A 15553-nucleotide genomic window follows, 5' to 3' on the forward strand; every position below is an offset into this window, starting at 1 on the left:
TGCTGACTGAACAACAAAACTTATACAAACATAAACCAGAAACTGAATGTGCTGAGGGAGAGGGATAGAAGTTGTTGCTTGTGAAGCCCTACTTATTGGTTTGGGTCTACTTGCTCATCCAGTGTGGATCCAAATGTTGTATAAGGATATTAGCAGTACCTCAGTCAGTGATTCCAGACTGCCAGGCTACCAGATCTTTTGAAGGATGCCCCGAGGTGTGAGGAGATGAGCAGATAAGTGCAGACAAAAGCTCCGTCCTTGCCTGGCCACTGGCCTGCATCCACTGCCAGGCCCCTCTGCATGGAGGTAAGCACTGTAACAAGTAAGTTAGTTTTTGAAATGGGGAGCTGTTCAATTCTCAAAAGTTACAGAGAGTTGCTTCCATGAGGGATGCCTTGAGTCTGAGGGGTGCCTAAAATCTAAAAAGTTGGAGAACCAATGACCTAGGTTTTTCTTTCCTGATAAATCTGACTAACTTGCTTTGACTATACGGTCTAGGGAATATTAGAATTACTTAGCAAGTTTGTCTGATTTCTTAGTTGGGAGATTTGTCATTAAATCCTGACCCCGTAGAAGTCAAAGGAAGCTCTACTGATGACCTTCACACCATCACGCCTGCTGTCCTTGCTGCCTAATCGCAAAGGCTTCAACTAAGAAACTCCTAGGTGCTACTGTTGCCTAAAGAGGCTTCTCCTCTTTCTTAGATGTCCAGGTTCAGATCATCACCTTCATCTTAAGTGTGCTACTTTTTTCACTCTAGCTAGAAATATTGGGAGAAAAATAGCACCTCTGACTGATATTCTGACAAAAGCTTTAGTGAAAGCCTTATGGCCACAAAAAATATCCTTTTTCTTGTATATCAGGTCTGGGGGACTGGTAAAAGAACATTTTTTCCAGTATAAACTCTGTCTCCACTGATGGCATTTGCTGGTAACATTGAGCATATAAACCTTTTCAAATGTAGCCAAAGCCTTAACTACTTTCTAATTTAATTTGAGCTTTATTTTTTTTATTACTGGGTATAAACATGAAGAAGTTTTGTTAACTAAAAGCCCCCAGCACTGCATTTTATGGGATTAGAGCACTTTTTGAGATAGATGAAGGACTTAAAATTCTGACCATATTTTGTATTGGAAGACCAGCCTTGTTTTTATAAAAAATGCCTAGATATGGAGAATTAAGCTTAATACTTTGACCAGCCCCTTCCTCCCCATACCAGTCAATGAATGGTCTTCTTATTCTGTTCTAGAAGATCTGTGAAAATAAACTGAATGTTTATTCCTAGTTTATGTAAGCTTTTGAGCTCTTTGGGACAGGCCCAGAAACCGTGGCACTGAAAGGAATAAATGTATGAAATTTTGAAGACTCTCAGCATTGGGGCTCATTTCGTTGATTCTAAACACAAGTTGGGTGGAAAGCAAAAAACTTGCGAACAGGCTTGCAATCATGCTTCCCACACCCCCTAATATATGTTCTGCTCAGTCATGAATCGGACCTATTTGGCTTTGGCCTGGTTTTCACTGAGAAGAGTTAATCATAACTGGCATTTTTCACCTGCCTCCTTAGAGGTTACCTTTGTAAGAAACTGCTAGATAGATTCTAGAAGTGTCAGACCAGAGAATCAGAACTTAAAAAACATTATTGACTGACATCAATGCGAATTATTTGGTTCTAATATTGTTTGACATTAAAAAAATCTTGGTGCACTTAAAACATTTTTTCTAGTCCTGCAATGAAGTAATATAGAGGGGGAACATTACTGGCTCAAAGCCACAGATATTATAATATATTAACATTAATTGCTTTGTTTTTGGAAATAAGTAATCTATACATTAAGAGCACGTGCGGCAGCTTTCATCTCTGTGTTTCCCTTGTATGATCTCTTTTCTTGATCACAGTATTTGCATTTTATGCACCTTTTGACAGTTCTAGGACATTCAGCATAAGCCGTTCTTCCAGCACTGAAAAACAAATAAAAAATAAGAAAGAAGAGAAAACATAAATATGTATTTTAAACAACACAGGTACATAAAATGGGGGGGGGGGGCGGTATTTTTAGGTTTGTGTATAGTTTAGGCATCACAGCCAAGTAATAAAGTAAGTTTCTCGATTTTTTTGGAAAGAATATTTTTTTTATACTGAACTTGTAAATACTATAAATCAACTTGGGTGCAATGAATTACCTGTCCAAGCATGTACAGTGCATCTGTGCTTAATTAGTGCAGCTAAAGTTTTAAGAAAAATTTCCATTCTCTCTACTCATGTTTTAAATGCCCAGACTTTCTTATATAGAACCCTCCTCTTTTGCATACTGAGGAAACTTGCTAGTCCTCACTTGGCTTGATATCATGTTAAAAATGTCAACTAAGTGTGGCAGATAGAAATGGCAGATCTGAACTCAGATGGTTAAAGTTTTGGAAAGCTCTGTGCATGTCAGAATGGGAGGGGAGATTGCAGCATAGTTCCACTTAACTGTAATGGGTGCTCCATCATAAATAAATAAATATCTTTGCACCGTGGTAAGTTGGTTTCTCGCCATGAAAAACGAAGATCTTTGATTATAGTTTATGGAACATGTCAGACCTCTAAAAATTTTTACGTGGGCATGCAATACGCGCATTTTAAAAATAGTTGCATTCTGTTGCCAGTTCATCCAAAATGGAGTAGATGTTTCAGAAAGATTGTGCTGGAGCGTGTTTTTCACATCTGTTTTGGACATTGTTTGATGTCAGTGTCTCAAGTGTTGTCTCCAGCCAGCGCTGTGCTGCCCTGTCACTATTCAGTCCAGAAGTGTGAAATGGAACAAAAGGCTCTATCAAAAAGAGAGCAGTAATTGTAGAGGGGGAAAGTGTTAATCAGCAAGGTTTGAAGTAATGCTGTTGAAAAGCAGTAAGACTGATTAAAACCACCTTTTTTTCCCTTGCTGTTCCCCCGCCTCCCAGCTGCTGAGTTGTCTGCTTTCTTTTCAGATATGTTTTTTCTCTTGAATAGCGTGCTGTAACAGAGCAGTGCTGGGTTGGCCAGGTGACATCAGGCAGAATGCTTGTGTCAGATGCCAGCCAAAACAGATGCAAGAAGAGAGGGGAAAAGAATTCAGTGTCCTCAATTTGCAATGCCAGCTTCATTCTCCATGGAGCTGGTTTGTTCCTACTTCTTTTTTTTTATATTATGCTGCTCCATAGCAAATGGTGCCTTCTGATTTGCAGAAGTGTCTGTGAATTTGAAATTAGGGAGAAGCAAGGATTTCATAGGGTGATATCTTTTATTGGACCCACTGCATAGTTGAGATAGAGTTAGACAAGCGTTCGAATGGAAGACAATCAAACTAGAGAGAAGTCACCATCACTTATTTTTCTATCCTTAAATTTCAAGTAGAACTCCAGTAGGATTTCTGCAAATATATGGCAAGGGCATCTAAGGAAGACTAGACCTGAGGAGAAGAGCACTTGATGTCCAAAAGTGCTGTTGGTTCAGCAAATTATATTTAAAAATTCTTGCTTCTGTCACACGTCTGGGCCCACCAGAGCCATAAGAACGCTCCAACTCTAATGCAGATATTTGGTCAGGCATGCTGGAGAAATCTAGAAATTGCCAGTCTGTCTTTTATCTGTTTGTCTGTCTGGTTAGAAAAGCTTTTAAATATGGTTGTATCAACACTAATTATTCCCCTCTATTCAGCACTGATGAGGCCACATCTGCAGTACTGTGTTCAGTTTTGGGGCCCCCACTACAGAAAGACGTGGACAAATTGGAGAGTCCAGCAGAGGGCAACAAAAATGCTGGACCTGACTTCTGAGGAAAGACTGGGGGAACTAGGCTTATTTAGTCTAGAGAAGTGAGACTTGATAGCAGCCTTCAACTACCTGAAGTGGGGGTTGAAAGAGGATGGAGCTAGACTGTTCTCAGTGGTGGCAGATGACAGAACAAGGAGCAACGATCTCAAGTTGCAGCAAGGGAAGTTTAGGAATGGGGTAGTATAACATTGGAACAGGCTACTCAGAGAGGTGGTGGATGCTCCATCCCCAGGGGTTTTCAAAACCCAGCTAGACAAAGCCTTGGTTAGGATGGTCTATTTGGGGATGGTCTTGCTTTGAGCAGGGGTTGGACTAGATGACCTCCTGAGCTCCCTTCCAACCCGAACTGTCTGTGATTCTACCAGTAAACAGGGTCTTGTTTAGGAAGCAAGCAATACTTTTGACAATCATCCCTGTAGGGTAGGGAGGACAGAATTTGATACTAATTGTACTACTTTAAGGAAATAACAGGATTACTGAAGTCTTACAGCTGACAGAAACCAGTCTGTTGCATAAGGTTTCCTCTTCTGTCCAGACTTGCTTTATGATCCCACTCTCTTATGTGTATTTGGGTTCCCACATAAAATAACTTGTCTGTGTAACCATGGGCAGGGTTATGCCCAAAAGCAATTGGGACATGATCATTCTGCCATTCTGTTTTTTTTTTTTCCCTTCAGTTTATGCAGTATAAGCAGTTAGTCCAAAGGATGGCTGTAAAGAACATGCATCTTCTGACACACAAAACAGTCTTTCAGTTGGCAGTTCCCAAATAATGGTATGCAATGGTGAACATCCAGGCTTCAGGTCTCCCATGTCCTGGGTGAATCCTGTAATCACTAAGCAAAAGGTGCAAAAGATGGACATTGCCTCCACTACCATGTAAATCTGCTGCTTTCAGTAACCTAGTATCTAGCTGTGTCTGAAGTGTTGCTGGGTGCTGTGAATGGCACTTGAACATGAGTATTGTATAGCGTGGCATGGACAAGAGGTAAGAAACAGTGCATTTAATGTTTCCTATTGGACATGTCTCTGTGGGCTTTCTGAGTGACCCCGTGGAATATTCTCCCTATTCCCCACATAAGGCACTTAGGCATGTACGTCTGTGTCTTTCTTGGGCATCTCTGAAGTCTTTTCTTTGACTCTATGGGGATGTTACACATCTTAAGTTCATTTTAAATCTCCCTCCTGGACAATTTGGATCCTGTTAGGTGAATTGCTTTTTCATTTCCCTTTCTGAAGCTATTTATTTTTTCACTGGTAATGGTTGCTATCAACATAAGTATGCTGAGATTGTTGAATAAAACCGAGGAGTTTAGAGTATGAATGTAATAAGATACTTGCATCTAGGAGATTTAATCTGAATTGTCTGATCTGAGTTCTTATTTTATAGTCTCTAATGAGAAGGAATTATCTTAGAGGAGAAAAACATTTGGAGGTGCCTGGTAGAGTCGTATAGTTTCACTATTATTTTCTGTTGTCTGCCTAACTTTGAAACCATGCTGAGGGTGTAGATTTCAGCAGAATTTGAATTCGACAGCAAGTCACTTTTCAAGAACAATGAGGTCCAACAAAGGCATAATTCAACAGATGATTTCATCTTTAAACTGACAGTCATTTGCTTTTCACTCCATATTTGCTTACATGAACTGTAAGGCAAACTGAAGAAAAGATGCTGAGCAGTGGATTGTGGAAGGGAAGGCACATTAGGCCCTGGGGCTCTTTAGCCTGAAAAAGCGCAGGCTCAGGGGTGATCTGATGGCCACCTACAAGTTTATCAGGGGTGACCACCAGCATCTGGGGGAACGTTTGTTCACCAGAGCGCCCCAAGGGATGACGAGGTCGAATGGTCATAAACTACTACAAGACCGTTTCAGGCTGGACATAAGGAAGAATTTCTTTACTGTCCGAGCCCCCAAGGTCTGGAACAGCCTGCCACCGGAGGTGGTTCAAGCGCCTTCGTTGAACACCTTCAAGATGAAACTGGATGCTTATCTTGCTGGGATCCTATGACCCCAGCTGACTTCCTGCCCTTTGGGCGGGGGGCTGGACTCGATGATCTTCCGAGGTCCCTTCCAGCCCTGATGTCTATGAGTTTATGATTACAAAACAGTGATCGTGAACAAGATATTATTTGTGGGATGTGGAAGAGTGATCCCCATTTTCTTATTCAGCTTTATTTTGTTAGTAATGTGGGTTTGTTTTATGGTTTTCTTGAATTTGAAAATAAATGATTTTTTTCCCTTATGATTCTTTGTTGACAGAAACAATTATTATTTGTATTTAATCATATTTAGTTTACTCGAAACAGTTTTTTCCTAATTAGTCTCCCTTCATTAACTGGTCTTTAAACCAGGATTTCACTTACCTTAGCATACTTTTGTTTTATAATTTATCTTAATTGGTGCATGTTCTTTTTTTGCTGTTCCCTAATAAATAAAAAGGTGCATTATGTTGGCATAATACATACACAGCAGTTATCACTGTGCCAAGGTTTTGTAACCATTAACAAAAGGCTTAAAGGAAAAATATTACTCAAAAATGCTGCCAGTGTTAGGAGCTGAGTGTTTGCTGTGGAAGTGCCAGTCAAACAAAATAGAAGGCTGAATTGTTGTTAGAAGTTGCTTAGCTGGTTTTTGGGAAATTTGAATTAGAGTCAGCATGTTTTCCTTCCTTATTTTTGTTCTGTCCCATTTCTCTGCATTTGCTGCCTTCTGCCAATTTCTTCACGTTGCTGCTTCTTCTGGCATTACTATCTTTTGCTAAACCTCAAACTGACCACATAGTCTAAGTACTATGTCAGGCCCCAGAATAGATATGTTGATAGGTACTAATGTAGCATAATTTAATACTCAGGGAAGATGCCTAACATGACTTCTCCTCCCATGCAGCATTCTCATCTACATCATTTGGCAGAGTTACCATTTTCAAATTCTGGACATATGGGTAGCTCTCAAACACAGGTGTCACTCACTGGCCTGGAGGATGCCTTGCACCTTTAACTTTACACCATGAGAAAAGGAGACCTCGTCAGAGGTGGGGTTAGGGTTCTGGATGCCTGACATAAGTTATATGCCCTCAGTGAGATTTGTAGGTTGCATAGATATTAGTTGTTATTTGTCTGCTCATACAACCAGGTATTTTATTGAGAGTTCACAGGGGGTCAGATACACATTCAGGAGCTTTCAGAAACTGTCTTTGGTCATTTGAGTATGTTGTGTTATGTGGTCAAGTTACAGTGAATTTCAAAGCACCAGTGGGGATTACTGGCCATTCAACCTGCCTGCCTTCAACCTCTTGTACCATGTGGTTGAGACTATAGCATGTTTGTGAAGCGTATGAAATAGCATAAATTTGTCTGCCTTAATAGCATGGAAAATCGGGACTGTTTTTCACTTCAGTAATATATATTTTTATATTTCACTGCTGTTTTATTAAACGTTCCTTGCCCACATAGCAGTACTAATTCAGAAATGTTAATAAAAGACTGTTACCTTGTTGTAATAAAGGTTTTCATCATGCATGACAAATAGCTAAAAATATAGCTTCTCTCAAAGAGTTCTTGCTGTACTGACAATTCTGATGTCACAAATCTCTGTTGGAAAATAATAGGTACTTACATGGCAAGAAGCCAATAAATTTCTTGTTTTAAATAGCACCATCACAAATGATGTAAGAAGTAGCACAGCAGAGAAGAAAAGATTAACAGAGTGTTTTCAAAATCAGGATATTGCAAATAAGTATTTGTCTGCCTGTGTATCTGCTTGCTTGTATACATCTGACTAATTCATCCCTCTGTACGACTCAGATTGTTGTGTTCTTTGTTCTTTAATGGAAAGCAGCATTTTATTGTAAATACATAATTTAAATAATTCCTCAATTCTCCGCATTTAATTTTAACAACTCACTAAGGTACTTGGAAAAAATAATCATAGCTTCAGCTATTGTATAAAGACCTGGCTTTTGAGGCAATTTTTCTAGGTTATAGCTATCCTTTAATAGCAATATTATGTACACAAAGTGTGTATCAGTAACATAAATAACAAACAGTGTCCTGTTGACATATTGGCATAAAATCGGAAGATCTGTCCAGTGAAAATTACAGTTCTAATGAATCATTGCATTATGAGTGGTGTTTTCTAGGCTTTCACTGTTAAAGGAAGACCTTTTGAATGCAATATTCTATCAGTGATAGATGGAGTGGTTTGCAAGGGGAAAAAAAAAGTCCACAGCAAGCAAATTGGCCTGTTAAAATATTTTTTGAGAAGCTAAATCTTCTCTCATATATGCATTTCTTTTGGCAAAATTGAACAGAGATTTTTTTTTTTTTATTCAACTGTGCTGCATTATCTATTCCCACAGTTACCACTACCCATGATATGACCCAAGGTCCATTTACCCTTTTTGTCATTCCAGCTGGGACACTAGAATTAAGACACACACACACACACACACACACACACACACACACACACACACACACACTCTGTATATATTAATATAGTATGTTTGTTTGCATGTTTGCTTGTACATTTATGCATCTTCTTAAATGTTACAAAGCTGATCTTAAGCTTTACAGGTTTTTTTAATTAAACATATCTATCCTTTTTCTATGTTTGAATTTGAATTTGTTTCAATGTATGTTAGTCTGTCATACTCAGTTCTACTTCTGGCATTCCGTACAGTAGCCAGAACCTGCAATGGTTGGGTTCTAGACAGAGGAAAGAGAGATTTTTGTTTTTGTTCCTGTCATGTAGTGCTTCCCTGCCCCTCAGATTTTACTGGTAACCGTTACCCTCCCTTTCTTCTCCCCACTCCCTACTGCTTGGTACTTTCATAGATTTCATAGATATTTAGGGTTGGAAGGGACCTTAGTAGATCATTAAGTACGACCCCCTGCCCTGGGCAGGAAAGAGCGCTCAGTCAGGTGACCCCAGCCAGGTGCTTGTCCAGTTTCCTCTTAAAGACCTCCAAAGTAGGGGAGAGCACCACCTCCCTTGAACGCCCATTATAGATTCTGGTAACCCTTACTGTAAAGAAGTTCCTCCTTATGTCTAACCTAAATCTGCTCTCTGTCAGATTGTGGCCGTTGTTTCTAGTAACTCCAAGGGGTGCTCTGGTAAACAGAGCATCTCCTATTCTTTGCTGTCCCCTCCTGATGAATTTGTAGATGGCCACTAGATCCCTCTCAGCCTTCTCTTGCAGAGGCTGAAGAGATCCAGGTCCCTCAATCTCTCCTCATAGGACCTTACCTGCAGGCCCCTAACCATCCAAGTAGCCCTCCTCTGGACCCTCTCAAGTTGATCCACATTGCTCTTGAAGTACGGCACCCAACACTGAATGCAGTACTGTAGCTGCAGCCTTACCAATGCCACATAGAGGGGAAGTATCAGCTCCCTAAACCTGTTTGTGATGCATCTGCTAAAGCATGATAAAGTGTGGTTTAACTTTATTGATCACTTCATCACATTGATGACACATGTTCATCTTGGAGTCAGTTATGACTCTGAGATCCCTTTCTGCTGCTGTGCTGCTTAGGAAGTCATCTCAGCCTGTAAGTGTGTTGGAGATTCCTTCTCCCTAGGTGCAGTACCTTCTACTTAGCTTGGTTAAACTGCATCCTATTCTGCTCTGCCCACTTTTTTCCAAGCTGTCCAAATCTGTCTGAATCCATTCCCTGCCTACTAGTGTGTTTACTTTGCCCCATAATTTGGTGTCGTCCGTGAATTTGGACAGAATCCTCTCCACACCCTCATCCAGGTCACTGATGAAGATATTGAACAGCACTGGTCCAAGGACTGAACCTTGGGGAACACTGCTGCCCACATCTTTCCAGGTCAATACTGACCCGTCCACCACTGCTCTCTGGGTGCGTCCCTTAAGCCAATTTGCCCCCCACCTGACCATGTAATCATCTACGTCACAGCCACTTCATTTATTAATGAAAATGGGATGAGATGCTGAATCGAAGGCCTTTTAAAAATCCAGGTAAATGATGTCAACCTCAACTCCTGCATCTAAGCATTTTGTGACCTGGTTATAAAAAGAAATAAAATTAGTCTGGCAGGATCTAACTACTATGAACCTGTGGTGGTTGTCCTTCGGCATTATTTTTCCTGCTGGACTCCCACAAATGTAATCCTTGATAATTCTTTTAAAGGTTTTCCCAAGGATAGAGGTGAGACTAACAGACCTATAGTTACCTGGATCCTCCTTCCTCCCCTTCTTGAAAATAGGGACCACATTGGCCCTTTTCCAGTCCTCTGTGGCCTGTCCTGAGCGCCATGAGTGCTCAGACGGTCATCCCAGTGGCTCTTCTATGACACCTGGTCAATTTCTTCAGCACCCTTGGGTGAAGATCGTCTGGGCCTGCTGACTTGAACACATCAGCCCCTCCAAGTGTCCCTTCACTAGGTTGGTGCTAACTGTTGGTGGGTTGGTGTCCCTCCTTTGCTGGCCTATAGTCCAGCCTGTCCTGAGCGCCATGAGTGCTCAGACGGTCATCCCAGTGGCTCTTCTATGACACCTGGTCAATTTCTTCAGCACCCTTGGGTGAAGATCGTCTGGGCCTGCTGACTTGAACACATCAGCCCCTCCAAGTGTCCCTTCACTAGGTTGGTGCTAACTGTTGGTGGGTTGGTGTCCCTCCTTTGCTGGCCTATAGTCCAGCTGAGAGATTGGTCTTGATCTGTGTTTAGACATGCAGAAGCAAAACTCTCATTGAAGAGCTCAGCTTTGTCCCTCTTATCTGTCACCAACTGCCTTAGTTTGTCCTGTAGGGGTCCTGTGTTGCCATGCACCTTCTTTTTGCTCCCTATATACCTGAAGAAGGACTTTTTGTTGTCTTTAATTTGTGTTGCCAGCCTAATTTCCATTTCTGCTTTGGCCTTTCTAACTGCCTCCCTGCAAGTGCGAGCCAAGGAGGTATACTCCTTCTTGGTGGCTATTCCCTCCTTCCACAGTCTGTATGCCACTTTTTTCATCCCTAGGCTTTCCTGGATTCCCCTGTTGAGCCAAGAGGGTTTCTTGGCACTTTTTGCCCTCTTCTATGTGTAATGGGATTGTTCCCTTCTACGCCCGAAGAATTGGTCCCTTGAGGAACAACTACCCTTCCTGGACGCCCATCTCAGCAATGCTCTTGTCCTTCAGTGCCTTGCTTAATAATCTCTTGAGCTCACTGAAGTTGGCCTTCCTGAAGTCTAGCACTTACGCCCTACTGGTTATCTTTCCCACCTTTTGCCGAATAGTGAATTCTAACAATTGGTGGTCACTATCCCCTAGGTTACCTTGTATCTGCAGATCTCTCACTAGCTCATCCCCTATAGCAAACACCAAGTTTAGTAAGGTACCTCCCCCAGTGGGACCATATATCTCTTGTACTAGGTGAAGGTCCTGCATGCAGGTTAAGAACCCACATGAATGGTCATATTTAGCTGACTGTTCCTCCCAGCAGATGTCGGGGTATTTTAGGCCACCCATGACGACCATGTCCCTTGAGCGTACGGCCTCTGAGAGCTGCCTTGAGAATTCCAGGTCCAGCTCATCCTCCTGGTGCTGTGGTCTGTAATAGACCGCCACTGCCAAGTCCCTTTCACTCTGACCCCCTTATATTCTGACCCACACTACCTCAATTTCCCCCTCTTCTGATCCCATCTTGATTATAAAGGATGTGTATTGTTCCTCAACATAGACAGCATCATCCGCACCCCCCCCCCCAATTATCCCACACTGTTACATCTGTAACATTATTTGGATCGTTTCATTATTTGGATCATATTTAAATGGTTTGCAGGGCCCACAGATCATTATTCTTAGAGTCTGTTATTTAAAAAATATTTATAAAAATACCATTTATCAAACCTTATGTGAGATCTAAATAATTAAAGATGTTGAAGAATATCTGTTTTCTTTTAAGATAAATACTTTTCAACTAAGAGTTTTATCCAATATGCCTAATACTAAGGTATGCCCTTTTGTTTTTATGGAGAAAATCCATTGATTGTGGACTTTGAAATAGCCATTGGCATTTTGGGGAAAGGTTTTTTAGTGCCATTTTTTAAAAAAGCTTATATCTAGTATTCTAAAACATAGCTTTTTGTTAGGATAATGATTAGTGATCAAGTGTTTCAAACTAATAAGCATTGATTAGTGTGAATAAGACACAATATTGCAACAGTTTTCAAATTTCCTGTAATCAGGTCTCTGGTGATTTTCTTTGAAGGAAATGGGCAAGGCAGGGAGTATGTTTACCGTCTTTCAGATCTACGTGGTGTTATGCAATTCAGAAATCTGGTCAGCTTTATTTTTGTACAATAACAAGCTATTATTCTTGGAAGTGAGGCTATCTACAAGCATGCATTCTGGAAGTGTCTACATCAGTCCATCAGTGCTTGACTTGTTGTGCCACGGCTGTTATACTCTTGAATTACTTCCTGAGAGAAGTGGTCAGTTCCGGTACTTAATTATGGGGGTGCTTTAGTGATATGGCCATATCTCCGTGTAGGTTCCTTGTCATGTCCATGCTGCAGTAGTATAATCTGGAAGCTGTGCCTTTGGACAAGCTTCTATTTCTCAGAGCTCTTTGTGACTTGTTTTTTCCTCCGGCTCCATCCTATCTGGCTTCCCCTTTATGTACTGAAGCAGTGGGGACAATTAGACACTTCTTTTTAAAAAAAAGACAAAAAGAAAAAGACCAACAGAATATATTGTCTTTTAAAAACCAAATGGATCCCAGGCCCTTGATTAGAGTATAGAATCAGGTACATATAGAAATGATGGCAATCATTTCATGTGATTACGGGCATTTCATGAAGCTCAACAATTATGTGCTTGAAAACTGAGATGGCAAAGTCTGTTTCCTTTTGAACTTAAATGGGGTAAGTGACTCATTCACATGACAGCATATAGTAATATTAAAATAAATCAAGATTTAAAAAATTCATAGCAGTTGGTCTTGCTTCTTAAGTGTCACAAAAAATCCAGTGTTCTGGATTTCTCCATTCTTTTTTTTATTTTGTAACCAGTGTGTCAAAAGAATGTCTTGCATTCAAGAGCATATCTAGTGCTATCCCAATTACGTAGTTGGTCCAATAAAAGAAAAGATATCACCCTCAGAAGTGCTTACCTCTCTCACCCAAATAACAAAAGTTCTTTAGAATTTTCTTCCAAAAGCACCTGTGTTTGGGCAGGCTCCGCACGTGTCAGTGCTTCCCTCCCAGAGCTGTTGGCATATGCTAAATGTGGCAGAGAAGGCAACTACCCAGGTGCCATTCCAGCTGTGAGGGTACTAAGACCAATAGTCATGCTGTTGGTGGGCCGTGCTTTTTCCTGTCTTTTCTGCTATCCTGTTGCTGACCCCACACTGCAGTTGCCCTTTGGCTCTTTAGCTTTTAGTACCTGCTTACTCTAGCGCTGCCCTGCTCGTCCAGGATGTACTATGAGCACTGGAAAAACTTCCCTAAGAGAAAACCCAGAGGGAGATTAAAAGTGCAGACTGAACTGAACTCATAGATTTCATAGACATTAGGGCTGGAAGGGACCTTGCAAGATCATTAGGTCGAGCCCCCTGCCCAAGGGGCAGGAAACTCTGCTTGTGACTTACTGGAAAACAACGGTTTCTCTAAATACCCAGCCATGCTGACTCTGAGCCAGTCTCTGCCTTGTGGAAGATCCCCCTCAGCCCAGGGACACCCTCATGACTATAAATAACTGTTAATAAAGTACACAATATTTGCATGTGTGTTAAGGTAAAAAAAGAGTTAGAGAAGTAGAGAAAAATTGGATGCAAATTTCAGCAACATGGGGGGTCTTTCATAGATGCATTCTCATTTGGATATTTTCCTCATGAAGTTTTGCTCTCCCTGAGCTGAAATCACCTAAAAATGCCTCTGCTTATTTTGTTTTCTAGTGCCCTTAACTATGGGACAGCATGTCATTTTAGTGTAGCTATTTCCAAGTATATCAAGAGTGTTGTAGCTTACCAAGTCTCTTTCTAATCCAGTGAAATGAAGCTGTGAGACTTTCACTTAGGTTCTCCCAGAGGTTCCCTCTACTGTGATCCCAGTTTAGGTGGAATAATGAACAAGTGGCAGCCTTTTTTTTTTTTTCTTCAGGGTTTTCGGCATTAATTGCTTCTCCTCTGCTATTTCCCCACTATACTGTAACCATTGTAGGTATAGTATTTCTATAATGTATTACATGAGTTGGCAAAATGTCAAAGGAAACCTAGGAAAACAATGTGGGAAGCATATATAAGAAATGTGTCTATATGCTCACCCTGAACAGTACTGCTTTGAAACTTTTTTATTCTTCCTGGTCCTGCCATATTATGTTGTAAATGTACTTCACCTGATTATGACGTGTAGCCTACAAGCTGGTCCCATGATCCTGCCATATGGTTCATGCAGGTGGGACCTTGCACTACTGTGAAGCCCCAGTGCAGTTAACAGAATAATGGATCTGGCACCCAAATCCTACAAACATTTACAGTATCTGCTTAATTTTAGTAACACATGCAGCCTCACTTCAGTCAGTGGACCTATTCATGTTAGTACAGTTCAACATGTCTGCAAGCTTAGATCTTATGCTGTAATTTCCTCTCTGTGGGAACTTAGATATTTTTTTACATGCCTTTGTACATTAATGAACCTGCATGACAGTCTAATGTAGATAGTATTATGGTTATTATTTTATTTTTAATCTTTTCTCACCTAGATATATAGAAATTTGCTATTAATATAAACATTATAGCAAAGAGAGAGAGAGAGAGATTAAGGTTTCAGTAAATTCATCATATTACTGATGTAATGTTTGCATACATTTTCATCTCAGACTTTTACTGAATCACTTGCTCATTCACAAAAGCTAATTAGTTGTACCTAGGCATTTTTAGAGCTATTTGTACTACAGCATCTCTTTATTTGTTTCTATAGAATTTTAAATTCTTGCTTATTTATGAAGGGTGATTATTTGGTGGATGAGATGTCAAGAGGCTTACTATGCGTGATGCTAAAATATATTCTTGGGAGCAAATTTTGAAAAGATTCAACACTGAGTCAACAGTGAGTTGTATATAAAAAAATATTTTGAAATGATGAGGATTTTCTGTTTTAGATTTAAAATGCAAACAAATCTGTGGTGTTTTAATTCCAAGAGTACAACCGTGACTTAAGTTGTTTTTGTTATAGTTTCGTTAACAATAACTCTCAAATGTCCTACCAGTTCCTGGTAACAGGAAGGTGAGTGATACTGTCAGAAATAACCCTTGTTTACCAGGAAGATGAAACCCTGAGCATTATGCAGTACACAGATTTACTAATACTTCCTTGTTTGGTATGTTGATAAACTCTCTTCTTGCTCCCTACATTGGGAGCAATATGAAAGCATCCCCTTGTTCTAGTTTTTCTGTAATAACCATTTCCTCTTCATCTTCCTTCCCTGAAGTATACTTCTTCTACCTTTCCACTGTGTGATTTGGTTTGAGTGAAAGCGTGAAACTCAGTGTGGTTTCCTTGTAGAGCTGGTTAGGCATTCAGCTTCTGTGAATGCACATATTACACACACGACAAACCCCAGTTTGAAGTAAGGAGTTTCTGGTTGGCTTACATCCCATCCTGTTCCACAGTTCTGCAGGTTAAGTGATAAAGTTTCAGTCAGGCAATGTAAATTCCTCAGAATGAGGGTAGATGAAATGATCGGGACAACTGAGAGGGTTTCTTTGTTCTCTTCTCTTCACTGTAGTATGACTAGCTAAGCCTTGTTCC

General features: G+C 40.6%; 1 protein-coding gene across 16 annotated transcripts in view; it reads left to right on the forward strand.

The window, feature by feature from the left end:
• NEDD4L (neural precursor cell expressed, developmentally down-regulated 4-like, E3 ubiquitin protein ligase) overlaps nt 1–15553 on the forward strand; it is a 288447-nt gene that overhangs the window by 110460 nt on the left and 162434 nt on the right. Inside the window, exon 1 of one of the 16 annotated variants that reach the window (XM_025198470.1) lies at nt 103–306. The exons of the other annotated variants lie outside the window; for them this stretch is intronic. Within the exon in view, the coding sequence (XP_025054255.1) occupies nt 301–306 (6 nt within the window). The 5' untranslated portion in view covers nt 103–300. Of the gene's footprint in view, nt 1–102; nt 307–15553 lie in introns of those variants that run through there. 16 annotated transcript variants of the gene reach the window in all.

Source organism: Alligator sinensis, unplaced genomic scaffold (assembly GCF_000455745.1).
Source record: "Alligator sinensis unplaced genomic scaffold, ASM45574v1 scaffold347_1, whole genome shotgun sequence".
In the NCBI taxonomy this organism is placed as follows: Eukaryota; Metazoa; Chordata; order Crocodylia; family Alligatoridae; genus Alligator; species Alligator sinensis.